The sequence below is a fragment of the Wolffia australiana genome, chromosome 1 (genome assembly GCF_029677425.1).
Source record: "Wolffia australiana isolate 7733 chromosome 1, ASM2967742v1".
NCBI classification, from domain to species: domain Eukaryota; kingdom Viridiplantae; phylum Streptophyta; class Magnoliopsida; order Alismatales; family Araceae; genus Wolffia; species Wolffia australiana.
The window spans coordinates 27,225,057-27,241,800 of NC_135835.1; the positions used below are offsets into that span (position 1 = coordinate 27,225,057).

General features: G+C 43.4%; 1 protein-coding gene across 2 annotated transcripts in view; it reads right to left on the reverse strand.

Annotated features, from left to right (window-relative positions):
* The window catches only part of LOC144713120 (ARM repeat superfamily protein), a 33,228-nt gene that overhangs the window by 2,934 nt on the left and 13,550 nt on the right, over window positions 1-16,744 (reverse strand). For both annotated transcript variants that reach the window (XM_078587617.1, XM_078587625.1), the window contains exons 6-17: window positions 16,146-16,339; window positions 15,997-16,057; window positions 12,474-12,548; window positions 9,438-9,515; window positions 9,053-9,115; window positions 8,886-8,966; window positions 8,611-8,768; window positions 8,497-8,536; window positions 8,209-8,352; window positions 7,660-7,779; window positions 7,373-7,591; window positions 6,608-6,775 (exon numbers count right to left, since the gene is read on the reverse strand). In XM_078587617.1, coding sequence (XP_078443743.1) covers window positions 6,608-6,775; window positions 7,373-7,591; window positions 7,660-7,779; window positions 8,209-8,352; window positions 8,497-8,536; window positions 8,611-8,768; window positions 8,886-8,966; window positions 9,053-9,115; window positions 9,438-9,515; window positions 12,474-12,548; window positions 15,997-16,057; window positions 16,146-16,339 — 1,401 coding nt within the window. The remainder of the gene's footprint in view (window positions 1-6,607; window positions 6,776-7,372; window positions 7,592-7,659; window positions 7,780-8,208; window positions 8,353-8,496; window positions 8,537-8,610; window positions 8,769-8,885; window positions 8,967-9,052; window positions 9,116-9,437; window positions 9,516-12,473; window positions 12,549-15,996; window positions 16,058-16,145; window positions 16,340-16,744) is intronic.

Below are 16,744 nucleotides of genomic sequence, written 5' to 3' on the forward strand. Positions count from 1 at the left end.
CAAATGCCAAGGTATTGTCTCGGGGGACAATGATTAGACCATCAAGTAAAGGGAAAAAAGCCTATGAATAGTTTAGAAGCTTACTCGAAGGGGACTACTCTCGTTAAGTCATGGGATCTTATGACAGCCGAAGATCAGGAATTCTGCTGGGTTCCATGTAGTTCACTGTGTCAGCTCTTCACTTCATCACTTTGGTTGAGACCAAAGTGATATTCCCGTCTTCTTCCTTATATATTTTTCAATTTTTAAATTGAAAGCAGGGTTTAACATGTCCCAAGGAAGTTGCCGTGTGGTAGTGGCATTGATCTTGGATATGGTTGATCGTATGCCAATGACCTCACCAACCTCAATGGGCATCGACATCATCACCACAGTCAACCATCCATAGGTTTAGAAAATTTTCATGGGTAACATCAACCAGGCTAGCTGATGATGACTCTGACATTGACGACTGACTGACAGACAATAAACTGTGATACCGTCATTTTCAACTGGCATCAGTAAACTCATCCAGGTACTCAGGCACTATCAATGATGGGTAGATGACGTTGGCGTTGATGAGGGTCAAAACCTGATGTGATCCCATTGTACGTCATTTTACCTGCTCGGGGTATTTTCATCATTTTACCAGAGGGGGGATATTTCCATCATTTTGTCTGCTAGGGCATTTCATTACACACTCGGGGTATTTTTGTCACTTTACCTGATAGGGACATTTGGCTCTGCATGTGTTCTTCTTTAGGAAGGTAGCCAAGAAGTAAGTTAAAGCATTTTTGGCGCTGTATCATTCTCCCATGCAATGTCCATTCCACAGGTCTCTCTTCTCCCTCCACTGATGATGTTCCTGACATGCTCCCTCTCTCTCTGTCTGAGTTCACGGCAATGATCTTTACTGCTGGTTCTCCTTTATCCCTATCTTCTCCAATAAGAACTCCTGGGTTCTTATCAAATCCCTAATGGAAAAGATCCTCTCACCTCCCCCCTCATGGATCTTCTCACCAACATGAAACGGATACAGAATATCTGCAATATAACCTTCGATACAATATGGGAGATCAATAAAAAATGAGTGGACAGGTAGGAACGCCAAGATACACAAGAGACTAGTAATAGAGATTATGTAAGATCTCAAAACAAAAGAGGTATTTATAGATAAAATGAATCAGAAAGGACCTTAAGTTGGTAAAAATAATAAAGTAGTACTTCATAAACCAGTTTTACTAGTCGCCAGACTGTGATACTGTAGCCTACTTAGTGGGCTTGAGTTGGCATGATTGATTAATAACTTTAGTTAAGTAAGAAAAACAGAGAAGCATTGTTGCATTGATGGACCATGTCTTTGTTTGATTAGAAAATTAAACAAAACTCCCACTCCCATTCTCAAGAAATGGAGAGACAATGTCTTCTTCAAGTTTTACTTCCTTCTTCGTTCTCTTTCTCATAAGTCGACAAGAAGATGAATATGTTTGTAGGGCATTCTGCTGATACGTCCCGAAGAGAAGAAAAAGAGGAAAATATAAACGTGACTTAGGGAGGAGAGGAGAGAGAGAGGAGTGAGGAGAGAGAGGAGAGAGGAGAGAGAGGAGAGAGGAGAGAGGAGAGTAACATTAACACTCTCCCTCAAGCTGGCGCGTAGAGTTCAAACATGCCCAGCTTGCCTCCAATAGTCTCATACGTCGTCCCAGCAAGTGCCTTCGTAAAGATGTCAGCAAGTTGATGTGCGGAAGCGACATGAGGAGTACAAATAGTGCCGTCAATAACATACTGCCGAATGAAATGACAGTCAATCTCAATGTGTTTAGTCCTCGTGTGAAAAGTCTCATTGCTTGCGATGAAGGTGGCAGCTTCATTGTCACAGTACATCTTCATAGGCAATGGAGGGGGGAAACCAAGCTCAATAAGAAGAGACCGCAGCCAGAGCATCTCTGCTGCGGTATCAGCCATAGCTCTGTACTCTGATTTTGCGCTGGTGCGAGAGACCACAGATTGTTTTTGTGATCTCCAAGTGACGAGGTTGCCCCCAACGTATGTGGCGTAACCACTATGAGACTTCCGATCGGCTTTATCACCCGCATAGCCTGCATCAGAGTAAGCCTCAATATGTAGATGCCCCAGTCTCCGGTAAAGCAAGCCCTTTCCAGGGGTTTGCTTGATGTAGGCGAGGACACGTTACACCCCGTCAAGATGGACCATCCGAGGAGCTTGCATGAACTGACTCAAGACACTCACTGCATATGCAATATCAGGGCATGTCACGGTCAAATATATCAGCTTACCCACCAAGTGACGGTACAAGCCTGCGTCCTCCAGTGGTGCTGTCGACTCGGCCCACCAATTGATATTCGCCTCCATAGGAGAGGCAGTGGGTTTGCGACCGAGCATGCCCGTCTCCTCCAGGAGGTCTAAGGCATACTTCCGTTGGCATAAGACCATCTGATCCCGCCTATAAGCAATTTCAATGCCAAGAAAGTACTGTGGTGGAGAGAGATCACACGTTACAAAATGTTGACGTAGATAGGCCTTGGTTGCAACAAGTGCGGCTTCATCCCTGCCAGTGAGAATGATATCATCAACGTAAACAGCCAACACAAGGTACCCGCGAGGAGTATGCTTGCGCATCACCGTAGGATCAGACACAGTAGAGACGAAGCCATACGTGAACAGCTATTTGGAGAACTTATAAAACCAGGCACATGGACTCTGTTTCAGACTCATAGATAGCCTTCTTTAGGAGACACACCTTCGAGGGCTCCCCCTGAGCAACATACCCAGGAGGTTGCTCCATATACACTAGCTCGTCAAGATCACCATAAAGAAAAGCACTAGCTACGTCAAGTTGATGAAGAGGCCAGGCCTGATTAAGGGCGACGGAGAGAAGGACCCGGATGGACCTGAGGCGAGCCTCGGGCGAGAAAGTCTCAGTATAGTTGAGACCATAGGCTTGAGAAAATCCCCGAGCTATAAGGCGTGCCTTGTGATAAGCAATAGAGCCATCAGGATTGTACTTGAGGGAGTACACCCACTTACAAGAGACGTAATTGACATCCGTCAGGCAAGGAACCAGCGTCCACGTCTCTCGTTGACAAAACGCAGCATATTCTGCGTCCATAGCGGCCTTCCACTCTGATACCTGCAAAGCTTCTAGATATGTCTTGGGATTGGACCCAGAGAGAATAGAGAGGACAAAGGCAAAATAGGGTGAGGAGAGACGGGAAGATGAAACATAGTTGCCGATGGGGTGTTGTGTGCATTGGCGAGTACCCTTGCGGAGAGCAATAGGAAGGTGGAGGTCAGTGGGTGGATGGGGAGAGGAGGCGGAAACGGGAGAAATATGGTCGGGGATGGCTGAGGAATGGCCGGAAGGGACTGCACGGGTGGGGAAGACTCAGGCGGAGTAGGTGAAGAGGTGGTAGTCGTGGGAGATGATGCGTCAGGAAGGTGCGGCTCAGGTGAAGAGACAGGGACAAGGGCTACGGGGGCCAAAGACGTAGAACCCGTGACGGGACGAGGGATAGGAACTAGAGAAGAGGGCAAGAAGAAGGGGACATCCTCGTGAAATGTGACATCGGCAGACGTGATGTAGTGACTTGTGGAGGGGAAGTACACCCGATATCCTTTCTGAGTCCTAGCATAGCCCACAAACACCCCCTTTAGTGCACGAGGGGCAAGCTTCGATAGGCCTGGTGTATGATCTTGGACAAAGGTCGTGCACCCAAACACACGTGGAGATAGAGAAAATAATTCGACATTGGGTGCAAGTCTCTGAACCGGAATGGCACCACTAAGCGCAGCGGAGGGTAGGCGGTTCACCAAAAAGGTAGCAGTAAGCACAGCATCAGACCATAGATACATAGGAACGTTCATATCAACCAACAGAGTGCGCACCATATCTAGCAGATGACGATGTTTCCGTTCAGCAACTCCATTTTGCTGGGATGTGTATGGGCACGTGGTCTGATGAAGAATTCCCTTTTCTGCACAGAATGCTTCGATAGCATGTTGGGTGAACTCGAGAGCATTATCAGTACGAAGAACCTTCAGAGTAGTGTCATATTGTGTGGCAACCTCCGTCACAAACTGTTGGACACGGGTAAGAACTTCCTTGCAGCTCTTGATGATATAGGTCCAGCTAAGTCGGGTATAGTCATCCACAAAAACAATATAGTATCGGCCTCCGGAAGGTGAGACATGCTGCGCAGGGCCCCATACGTCACAGTGCACGAGATCGAATGGGTGAGAGGAGGGAATACTCGTGCGCGCTGGGTAGGAAGATCGATGGTGTTTCCCCAATTCACACAATTCACATTTGAAACCACACAGATTTAACCATGGTAAGACGTCTTTAGGTTTTGAGAAACTAGGATGGCCCAATCGGCAATGCCACAAAAAGGAGGTTTGGGAAGAACATGAAGGGGCAGAGAGTGAAGAGAGAGCTTGAAGGCCAACGGAAGGAGAGTCTGCCACGAGCTCGTAGATGCCGCATCCATTCTCACAGCCCAGTCCAATCCTCTTTCCTGTACGAAGATCCTGGAAGATGCAGTGATAAGGATAGAAGAACACTCCACAGTTGAGAGATTTGGTTATAGCACTAATAGAGAGGAGATTAGTGGGAAAGCCCGGAACATGAAGGACGTTGTGCAGGGGCAAGGTGGAGGTGGGTTGGGTGGTACCGGAACCGTTTACGTGACATGAACATCCATCGGCTATATGGACGTGGGGAATGGAAGAATTAGGATGATAAGAGGTGAGGATAGAGGGGGTACATGAGTCGAAGTCCCCGAGTCAATAACCCAAGACATATTATTAGAAGCTAAGAGGGCAGGGGCGGACGTACCTGGAGTGGATGCATTCCCTCCAGCATAAGAAGCAAGGCTAGCGGTTAGCGAGGCCAGGCACGACGCCGACAGTGGAGTGTGCATAGCTGAAGCTCAGGAGGCCTGGAGATAAGCCAGTTCAGCTGGAGAGACCGAGATCTGATAATTCCTGGAAGAGGGGGCAGCTGGCTCTGGGACTGCCGTCATAAGTGGTGTAGACACACTCGACGAGGCGGACACCGACTTGCCCCCAGCAGCAGCTAATACCCATACCGGCTTCCTGAACTCCTTCCAACACTTCTCAGCAGGATGTGACATCTTCCCGCAATACTTGCAGGGAGGGAAGGAATTCCGGGATTTGCCTGACGCAATCCCCTTCCTGGAGGGCTTCGGAGGACATCCTGAGGCAGCAAGTGCTGATACCTCAGTAGATGGAATACCAGATGGTGGCGGCACACTGTCTTGTACTCGGAGTGCAGCTGAGAAAATCTCCTCAATAGGCATAACCCGGGCACCTCCGAGTACTTGGCCATGGATCATATCCGCGAGCTCAGATCGTAGGCCGCTGAGAAAAGCTCCAGCCCGTAGTTCATCCCTGTATCGGGTCAATGTCTCGAGATTCGCAGACGGAGGCTGATATACAGCTAGGTCGGTGAAGATAGATTCCATGGCACCGTAGTACGCCTGGAGTGACCGCAAGCCTTGTTTGCAGGCGAAGAGATCTTCATATAGGCGTACAGTCTTGCTCACATTGCTCTTGTTCGCATACATTGCGGCAAGACGCTGCCAAAGAGCACGCGCTGGTCAGGTCCGGCTGATTGTTTCCATGATACTATTCACGACGCTTTGGCACATCCACGTGCACAAGGCGGATTCGAGGGAGCTCCACTCAGCATATGACGGGTCTGATTCTATCAACGGAGGGTCGGTCAAGTGATGGCAAAGACGATGGGCATTGAGAAACTCCATGAAGGCCGTGGACAACGAACCATAGTCCCGTCAAACGTATAGGCCGGTTGAGTGAGCGCAGTGACTATAGAGTGCTTCCCAGCAGTTGGATTGCCAACTGGAGCGGAGACGACCGCTAGTGAAGAATCGCCCAAGAACGTCGAATCGCCCATAAGGACAGTTTGTTGGTCGGATGGGGATATAAGGAGAGTTGAGATCAAGAGGCAATTGAGCGATCGAGAGGGAATTGAGAGGGGTCGAGAGGGAATTGAGAGGGAATGGAGAGGGAATTGAGTCAATTGCCGGAAATTGAGTGATGAGAGAGGGAATTGGGAAATTCTGAATTTCAAATTTGGAGAAATTCAAGATTCAGATGAGGAGAGACACCGGATGAGAGATCGCCGGAAATCTGCAGAATTTTCGGAGAGATGAGGGAGACAGCCGGAAGAGTGTATCGAGAGACGGCGGCTGGACTGAAGCGGGAGAGGACGACCAGACTGGACGGAGATGGCGGCCGGATGGCTGAATGCCGGAGTGGAGACCGCTGGAGAGGAGCTCTGATACCAAGTCAACGAGAAGATGAATATGTTTTTAGGGCATTCTGCCGATACGTCCCGAAGAGAAGAAAAAGAGGAAAATATAAACGTGACTTAGGGAGGAGAGGAGAGAGAAAGGAGAGAGGAGAGAGGAGAGTAACATTAACATCATAAATATGGCACCTAACATATTATCATCTTGTTCTGAGCCAAATATTCAAGTATCCTTGCTTTGGGGTGATCCAACTAATTAAGATTGAGTAACAAAACTAATGAGTGATTTTATCTATCAAGCAAGTGAAAGAATACCTGTATTGGTCCCAGCCAAGCCTTCTGTAACAGGTTTGAGAAGGAAGCAGCTATTGTTGAGCAGCCAAGCTCTGCACTTTCTGTTTTTTCCTGGCCAGCTTCGATGACCAAATACTCCTCCCAGATGTCTGTAATTGAAGATAAACTAGAAAATCCATGCTCAACAACCTAACACTCAAAAGAAGATAAATATATCTAACAGAGTTAGAAACCAAGACGAATGATCATAAGAGAATCAATTCATTTGCAACTAGGGTTCGGCACCTCCACATAGAGTTGACATATTTTGTTGGTTGACAGTTTGCTGATGAAGTCATCGGAGACAGTGGGCATCAACTTACCGTCACTGTCTACCATCCACATTTCAAGAAAATTTCTGTCAACGTCATCATCATCATCAACTTGACGATAATGCTGTTGACATTGATGTCAATATTTTAACAAGAATTGTACAAGTTGATGGCTTATGTTGACCTACGGCTGCAACTGTATTTGAGATCCTTCCGTGGTCAACATCAACCATCAACAGAAACCTTGACAATGAAATCATCATCATCAACCACCCTAACATTTGTATCGTCAGCAGAAACCCTGGAAACGTCATCATCATCATCAACCACCCTAAAGTTTGTCACTGTCAATGAGGATTGATTTTCTTAAGAAAGTCAATGGGGGTCGATGATGTTGACGATGGTGGTGATATTAAAAATTGCCAAACCCTAAATGCAACAATGGCATGATGAGAGAAATCACATTGGAGAATACCTGTGGCCAAGGTTCAAGACTGGGACCCAGATACTTTAGTAGGATGTTCACAATACTCGAGATAATCATCGGAATGTGGGTGTAAACCTTTTGCTGACCAGCTTCAACCACAGTACAGAGAAGCTGAAACAGCACAGAAACCTCACTTTCATCCACCTCACGCATCCTTTTAGCCAAGATTTCCAGGAGAGGCAACCAGACAAGAGGATGATAATCATTCTGCCAGATGCTTTTGTCAGATCACACGGAAAAATGCACGATGAGTGATGTGACTGAGACATTCTTACTTGGAGGAGTTGTGAGATGGCACATGCAGAAGAAATGCGAACTGGATAACACGAACGATCGTCTTGATCTGGGACGGCCAATGCCATCACTAGAGATGTATATATGTCATGGTTAATCTCCTAAGAATATTGCAAATTGTAAGTCATGATTTTGAACTACAGAATGAACACCTCTGAAACTCTAGTATTTGGGTAAGATAAAATATTACAAAATAGTATGAGCAAAGATGGTTCGCGTTAACATAAAATTTATGGTTTTGGTACTTGAAAACCTTAATTGAGCAGAGAGGCCAGACCTCAAAGAATAAGAGATGAGAAAGAGAGTAAATCCTTAAGCTTTAGGAAAAGTAAAATGACAGTAGGAACAGGCGTCTTAAAATTATACACAATCTGAGTACATCCATCAGAGATGAAGCATATGGGTACCCAAATTTATAACTTTATTTAGGGCCCAAGTTCTAATCAGAAAAAAGTGAGATGATAAAATACCTGCCACTACAAATGTGAACAAATAAATGAGATCAATTAATGAGATTCAAAAGGAACAACCTGAGGCAAGCACGATGCAAGCTCTCCTATAACCCAATTTGCAGCAGTCACTAAACAAGGATGTTGAAGGGGCAATGAGTAAATTGGCAAAATCCTCCTTTGGATCAACGCCGTTGTATAAGCTGAATTTCTCTCTTTTAAGAACTGCAGGTTCCCAAATTCGAGTCAATTGCTCAGCGTTTTGTCTTTAAAATCAAGAAAAATAATAATGAACCCATCAGTTTGATAGTACTAAATTATCGACGTGAAATAAACATCATCTATGAAACTAGAGAAAATCATACTTACATCTTGCAAGCTTCCATAAGCCATTAAAGCTCCAAAATATCTGCATGTCTCAGAAATTTGTTAAAAACAAGTATAGCTGAACTTTCAGCAGTTTTATTGGTATAACAAACTCACTCAGATGTAGCTCGGAAGTCCATGACATTTGAAGGAAGTTGAAACTTTGATAAAAAAGGTAAGATTAATAACTCTCCGATAGATGAAGCTTTATCTTTTCTTTTACTCTTTTCTCCTTTTTTGCGTTTTATTGCAGCAGGAGAAACCATTGGTGGAGCCTGAGATACAGCACCCACTGAGTGAATTTTGATAATAATTGAGAAGGCAATCATAGATAGATATAGGATCACATCTTCACATTAATTAGAAATAAAATGATCATGGCAGATGCAAACCTTTGATATTGCAATTATGCCAATGAGGTTCACAGCACTTTTCCTAGCGGTAAACAAATCCTCTGCCCAAGCTAAGATTTCCTAAATGTGCAGATTGATCAACACGTTTCAACAAAAGTTCAAAGAAATCATAGCAGAGAAGATCGTGAAGAAACGATGATACAGACAAGATCAGATGGATGATTTTTCCTCATGTACTCTTCGTGGTCCTCGTCCCATTCAGATATATCCTTCAAAAAAGTAGAAAGAAAATCTCAAAGTCATGGTAAGGTAAATAAATGGTACGGGAAAGTAATTTCCGAAAAAATTAATGAGACTATCTGATGTCACAAGATTTGGATAAAAGATACATTTATCTGCTCATCCCATGTTTATTACGCATTTTTTCTCAATACACTGAAAAGAATCCCAAAATTATAAAAACAACACGCATTTTTAATTTAAGATATTTGCTACAAATTTCTGTCTGGAGATGACCTAAACTTTTTACATGTCAATATACTCCGAAAATATTAGGATAAGCCAGTTATACAAAAGCGCATCAAAACTAACCTTCTCATTAAGCACTAGGGCGGGGAAGATACATGACTCAAGAAGCATCGAAAAATGAGGCGAGACTAACCTCCATCCCTGCAGATTTCGTACATATTTCATCACATTATTCTTTATTTTTAACCAAATATTAAAAACCTGAAATTATGCTTCCCACAATTATAGATTTCTAATGGCACTAAAACATCTATAGAATACTGGGGAAGATGTTTCAATCATCGTTTGTCCTTTCACTCAATCCTACCAGAAACCCACTTCTTTGAACATCTTATGTGCCACTCAATGCCCTGATTGATGGAATAGAAAGCTCGTGACGAAAGCATTTCCACTAAAAAAAGTGTTTATTGAGTTATGGCCGGAAGATAAATAAAAAAATGGAAAAACTGAAGTCTGAAAGAAGTTAGATCCACATGGTGTGGGAATCCTTTTGTATGGTGACATGATTAAAGTTCTAGTAGAACAATTCTACACAGCAAGTTTTTTCATTGAGGGAGCAAACCTGCCAGTGGACTGAGGTTGCTTTTGAAAAATGAAACATTTTCATGACAGACAGTTAGATGAAAAATTTTCATGTTTTTGGAAATATATTATGTGCATCATATGCATATTGCTGAAGTCAATCACTTCATAACTTTGAGATTTTGAGGAATTTTTAGAATCAAGTACATAAAAATACTTCAAAGGCAGTGATCTGAGAAACAGTAATCATAGACCAAGGTAATAGACCTGCGATTGATATATCCAAAGAAGAAATTATAATTTATTGTGGCCGAAGGTTTCTGCCGTTGCCGCCAAAGGTTTGGAATATTTCATCGCATGTTCCATTTAGGCATGGAACAGTGGAGAGGAGAAACGGGAAGGATACGAGAGGAGGTCGAACAGTGAGGGTAGGGGTCGATCAGGGACAAGCCGGCTGAAGATCAGGTGAGATGACCACAGGGATAGGGGATTGTTGGACGGTCAAGGGGACGGGACCGAGACAAGGAGGATCGAGATAGTCAGCCAAGAGGCCAATCTTACCTTTTGGTCTTGACTGCCAACCTCAAGGGAGGGCTACACATATTTATAAGAAAAGGAAGCAATCTACCCTAAACATGACATGACTTAAGTGCTCCTAGCGGGCTTAAATGCCTAAGATACCATTGGGGTTAGAGGATTGTATCTGATTCCCTCACTGTTTCCACATGAAGAAAACTGATAATCACATCAAGCAAGAATCCAACAATGAAAAAATGTCGTCAAAGATTTCAGTGTCTTGTATGTTCTAACAGAGAAATTGGATCCTCCATCAGATGATTTCCGAGTCCTTCCCAACAAGAGAAAGCTCCCCAAGTTTGCTTCATCTGTAAATATTCTTCCCACTCAACTTCACCTGGACATCTGCAAGCACAATTGTAACTCTCTCACAATCTTTAGTAGTCATGCATAACACTGTCTATGTTAACTTCAAGCCCCTTCAAGCCTTCCCTTAACTTTGCAGAGGGCGTTGACTTTGCGCCATTAACTTGAAGCCCCTTCTCATCGTTTGAGTGGTGTAGAGAAAGAGAAGAAAAAAGCAATGTTTGCCCCTGGAGGGGCAGAACACAATCTAAGGTCTCAGTTAGGGCTAGACATTTAGAATCAGAACCGTTCGTCCTCTATTTGAGGGTGCACCGGTTGGTTGGGTAGATTTAGGTCCAAGGGTCAAACAGGACCGGAACCCGAAGTAAATTATTAAATATTTTTTAATTTTTTTCATAAATTTTTAAAAATATTAAATCCAACTTGTCCGAGAGGTTTATATTGAGCTTAGTGTAGCTGCCATATATTTGACTATATGTGGGCACCCACTTGATGCAATGGAGTTCTATTGAAAGTTTCTTCCTTGGCTGTACTGCATCATAAATAATCGAACAGTGCAGGCCCAATAATTTTGTAAATTGCATTTATACAGAATTTCATTGGTTAGTGAAGAACCATTAGTCGAAACCCTAATCTGACAATCTGGCTGCTGAGGGAGGCTGGAGCAGGAAAAATTTTCAAAGATATACAAGGAGATCCAACCATGGTATTGTTCTTAATCTCCTGAAGTAAGTTGTGTCGATCCAAGAGAGCAATATATGGATTGAAGAAGTCCCCAAGAGGTTGGTTTGGAAAATCATCCCATTCTGGCAGAGTAACGGTGACCGTACTCTCTAAAGGTCAACTGAAAACTTTTGCATTTCATCTCACAAAACATGGTACATCCTGCGGTATACGTAGTTGACCTCGTGTGGAACTTTCATTGGCATTTCTTCCGGAAACTTCTAAAGGTCAACTGAAAGAAGCTGAAAATGATTGCAAGATCAAGCACCAAGACAAAGCTCAGGTCATTTATACATGGAATTTGAAAAGTATCAGGGGATGAAAGGCATCCTTGAGGACCTCCGGGTACTATTGAAACATAAAGTTCCACGCGAAAGAAAAGAGATCAATACTGAAATACAGGGAAGTTCAACAGGGTACATAGCAGGCCTTTAAATTGATGAAAAATATTCCGCTAACAGAAGACAAAAGAGAGGACAAATGGAAGTCTTCAGAAGATAACTGACAAATTTGAAAAGTCAACAAGAATCTCTAACAAATCTTTCGGATAATAGTCCCATGAAAACAAGATAAATAAAATGAGAAAAATGTGCTATTCCTCCTTTGGAACCTAATTCTGTTTCTTTCTGTAGAATCCTAGTCCACATTAGGAATAGTGTAACACAGATATTGACAGAGAGAGATGTGTCCACTCTCTTGACTAGTTGAAATCTCGCTCTGTTAGACTAAAGATCAAAAGCTTCAGCATTTATGGAAAAGCCTTGGAACATAATAATATATATGTACAGTTCCAAGAAAGTGACAATCACAGGGACTCCTAAACTTCCAAAGGGTTCACCTATGTAGATACACTGACAGAATTAACTAACATTCCATAACCTAAGTCATGAAAATTGACCAGAAGACTTGTTAATAGTTTCAGCACAAAAAAGAAAGCAGCTCGGACTAAAATTTAATCAAATTTGAACTCACAGGACCCGTCTCCAACACATTTGAGATAAGATCGAGCGCCAATGAAACAACCCTCTCTGATAGGGCATCCATCCTCTGTCAAAAAATTTGAAGACAGGTTAAACATTGTTTGAGTAGTGGTCCACAACAAAAAACTCTAGAATATAAGAGTACAAGAACAAATGAAAGCATGTGCAGATGGATTGAATGAACCAAAAAAATAATAGTGTTCTCTGGTCTTATGACACAATATTTTGACCAGTATACAACGCAGAGCTAAGGTGAAATCTAAAGATTTACGAAAGAATCAGTCATATCATAGAGAAATACTATTTTGATTTTCACTCTCATATCCAATTGAGGAATCATCTGTCACATGATAAATTTTAAACTTTTTCATAAAAGCTTAACCTTTAAATATTTTCTGGTAGGAATACTGGTACATGAGTATCATTTTTTTGATCCTTGGAACAATTTTCCTTTTTTTTGAAGAAAGTAGGCAGACCACCCGGAACCGGTGGCCCACCTGTAACTATTAAAAATACAAAGTTATGTACATACCATATACATCCATGGCCATTATGGCCTTCTCTTTACCCCCCTAAACCCCAAAAAGATACAAGGGCCTCGACGTCAGACATGATATTCTCCACCGAAGCCTTCCCCCCCTTGAATACCACTTCCTTTCGGTGCAGCCATTCCGCCCAAAGAACTGCTAGTAGTCTGCCCCATTCCATTTTGCTCCGGTATCGACCAGTCATGACTGATGCCCAGAAATCGTCGTCTGAGGAGATGTTCACCCCTGAAATCTTCTGTGATGCCCATACTCCCTGGGCAAGAGGACACATGAAGAATAAGTGTGAGCCCTCGCCCCTGTCGCACATCGAACAAACAACGGGTTCCGTCGGTGCCCATCTCTGACGATAGATGCACATGACCAGTCGCCGTCTCCTCAACAACCACCCGAAGAGTCTCACTTTAAGGGGAAGCATTTGCTTCATTATTAGATGGCATGTCCTACCGGTTGCTGTGTCGTCCCTCGCGTTCCCTCGGATCTTCAAATTAGAGTCTTCTACCGAGAAAGACTGGCCCCCTCCATACCCAACTGTCACGAGAATCCACTGCATTGCATCCCCAAAAACTCCCCACAAACTCCCCGAACCGGAGATCTGATAGTGACCCCGAGAGGTTGGGGACCCAAGCCCCGTCCCAACATTCCCTGACTACAGCACTGGGGTTACGTGCCAGAGCAAAAAGCCTTGGTACATGAGTATCAAAAGAGATTTGTTTTCATGGTGTTGCCACATGTTTAGGTTAGAAATAGAGAAGGTAATTGCGAAGGAAAACTCAAAATCCCTTTGGCTGAAATGACACTTCTTAGAGAAGATAAATAATATTGCTTTATTTTTTACCCTGAAACCTATGCCATTCTTTTGACTGATGTGCCTTGTAACTCATAACACACAGACCTCACCAATGGATAGTGGATCCAATAACCTGAGGTACAAAATGTTCGTTTTTTTTGGCCTCTTTCTCCCTCAAAAACCCTTTGCTTGGCAGCCTAGGAGATCCCTGCTTCAAGTTGTTGCTTTGTCAAGGTTTCTGTGAAAATCTGAGGCTCATTTCCAGGTTTGATGCCCTATAAGAATCTCTATTTCTACATGGTATCAGAGTCGGAAGCCCAGGTGAGGCCATTATGACATAGGGTGAGGCTCATTGAGATGGATGAACCTGCCGTCAGCCAGAACCTGTAACATTCACCTGATGCTAAGGTTGCAAGGGAAAAAGTGCACCAGACAAACTCCAAACACAATGATAAAGCATAAATAGCAGCCCCTGTTCATAAGAAATTACCCTCATTCATGGGAGTATGAAAGGCCTGAATATGTCTAAGCAGTAGCAGCCCATTAAAAATCTTGACCCAGAGGAGAGAACTTATGTTTTAGAAGACTGTTCACAAAATTTATTTCAGGACTAGACTGTTAAGATTTCGAATCTTAACTCACCAAAACGTAGTATGACGGATATATTGCTTCCTCACTTGATGTAACAAGAATTCACGTTTCAATTTGATGATCAAGAATTGGACAGTTCGATGACTCAATTCAAGCTTATACAACCAAAACAAGAATAGATGGAGTTAAGGATAGATCTGACGAGTAACTGCCCTGAAGATCGGCGACGCAGCAGGCTGGGAGAATCTCCGACGCTACAGATGACTCTAGACTTTCTTCATACCCCCTTTCTCAGATCCTTCTCTTCTATTTATAGCCTCTGCCTTCCGCGATGTTTCCCATGCTTTTATTCAAATGCTCTCACGTGTCGGATCAGTCCGCACGTGTGGAATTTCCCAACCTCCTCTTCTTTGTTTGATATATCCTCGGGAGAGACTTATGATTGACTCACAGTTTGATACCCTCAAGACTCTATTAATCAACAAAAAAAGGATCCCAACATTTTAAGAGGTGGCCTAGCCATTAGAGAGGAGAGCCAGCAGCAAACTTTGACAGAGGACCCTATAAAAGAGACCACTGTCTTTGGGATCAAGGCAATAAATAAGAAAACGTGTCAGAGAGGTCCCATCTCTCCAAAGGTCAGATGATCCCCCACAGATGATGATCCTGAGGTGGACTCATGGTGTAGCCTCTGCAAAATGGGGCGACTCATTAAAGAGGCTTGTTGGAAACTGCATCCGAAGCCCTTGTTTGGTCAGAAGAAGTGAGACGCATCAGGAGTTCGCATGGAGGTTCCCACAGGAGCAAGCTCTGGCAAGCACCATCAGACAACCACAGGGGTCATTTATTGGGATCGCCCACCATCTCCCATTTTCCACGGTGTGACAAGAACTTGACTGGATGCACCAGTGGCACCCCCAAATGCATCCTCAGGTAAGCCTCATTATGCTTATGCTAGTTACACTGTTAACAGCAAATTTGTCTTATCAGGCTTACGTACACAGCCAATTTGTGTAACCGGTACTTCAGCCAGTTTAGTTGTCTCTTCTATTAATGCATAGGATTTTACTTTCAAATCCTCGTTTCCCTAGTGGTGGGTGGGTGGAACACGGCGAGAAAGTGTTTCAAACTAACATATGAAGTTTTCCCATGTGACATAATTATTTGAGACACATGTTTCCATTTTTATAGGCAATACTGATACGACCCCAGCATATCTAGGCCTCTTTCTTCATTTAGCCCAATAGGGGCATTTAGGTCATTGGGACCTCTTTGTAATTCCTTTAAATAGAGCAGCCCTCCCTTGAGGAGGGCAGCCCGCCAAGAAGTACGCTAGAAATGCATTTGGCTCCCTCCGGCAACGTCCACTCCGCCGGACCCCTAACATAGGCGACGTCCACTCCGCCTGCCCCCACCTGCCGTAGTCCATCCCGGCACGCCTACCTCCATCCCGGGCGCCATCTCCCTCCCTTCACGTCTTCTCACCGATACGAACCAGCGGATTTGTACCAAATACAATAGTAAAAATACTTTAACTTGAAATAACATATATTTGGCCGCTAACTGTAGAATAGAAAAGAGAAACTTACACAGACATTAGGAGTATATCTTGCTATCTTAAAAGCCAAGTCGATAATATTTCTCATCAGCCTGGGAAAAAAGGAAGAATTAGAATCAAATGAAGACCCACATGTTTGTATAATCAAAAGGAAAGTTTTAAATGACAACTTGAAATTACTTGTCAGAATATCTCCGGTGCCTTGTAACTAATGCTGAAAAAATAATTAAAATCCTCTTTCCAGTTTTTAGCCTCAGAATGTTTGTACCAACTAATTCCTCATTCGACAGGTCCACAGAATCCAAGATCCTGAATAGGTCCCGACAAAACAAAGGCAAAACTGGGATCAACTCTGATGGCATATATGATCTCACCTGAAATCAAATTCAACATGTTAAAGTTTACTTAGTTTCATGGAAACAACACTTGGTAAATGAGATAACAAAAACAAAATATTTGATAAAATAGCTTGAGCAAAAAAGGAAACAATATGAAGCCCCAAACTCCAGTGAACAGACATGGACCACAACCTTAAATTGAAACAATACTCTCATATTACCAATCCATGAAATGTCCAACATCATGTGTCACTCCTGATGTTGCCCTTCTCTGCCTCCTTTACCACGATCCACTTCATCTTTCACTGTCTGCACAGATTTTGTGGCTATTCCCACACTCAACTACTCTCAGATGCCGCCACGACCACTTTCATTTGAAATCGAGCTTTGATACGACCCCGACGTATCTAGGCCTCTTTCGCCATTTAGCACAATAGGGGC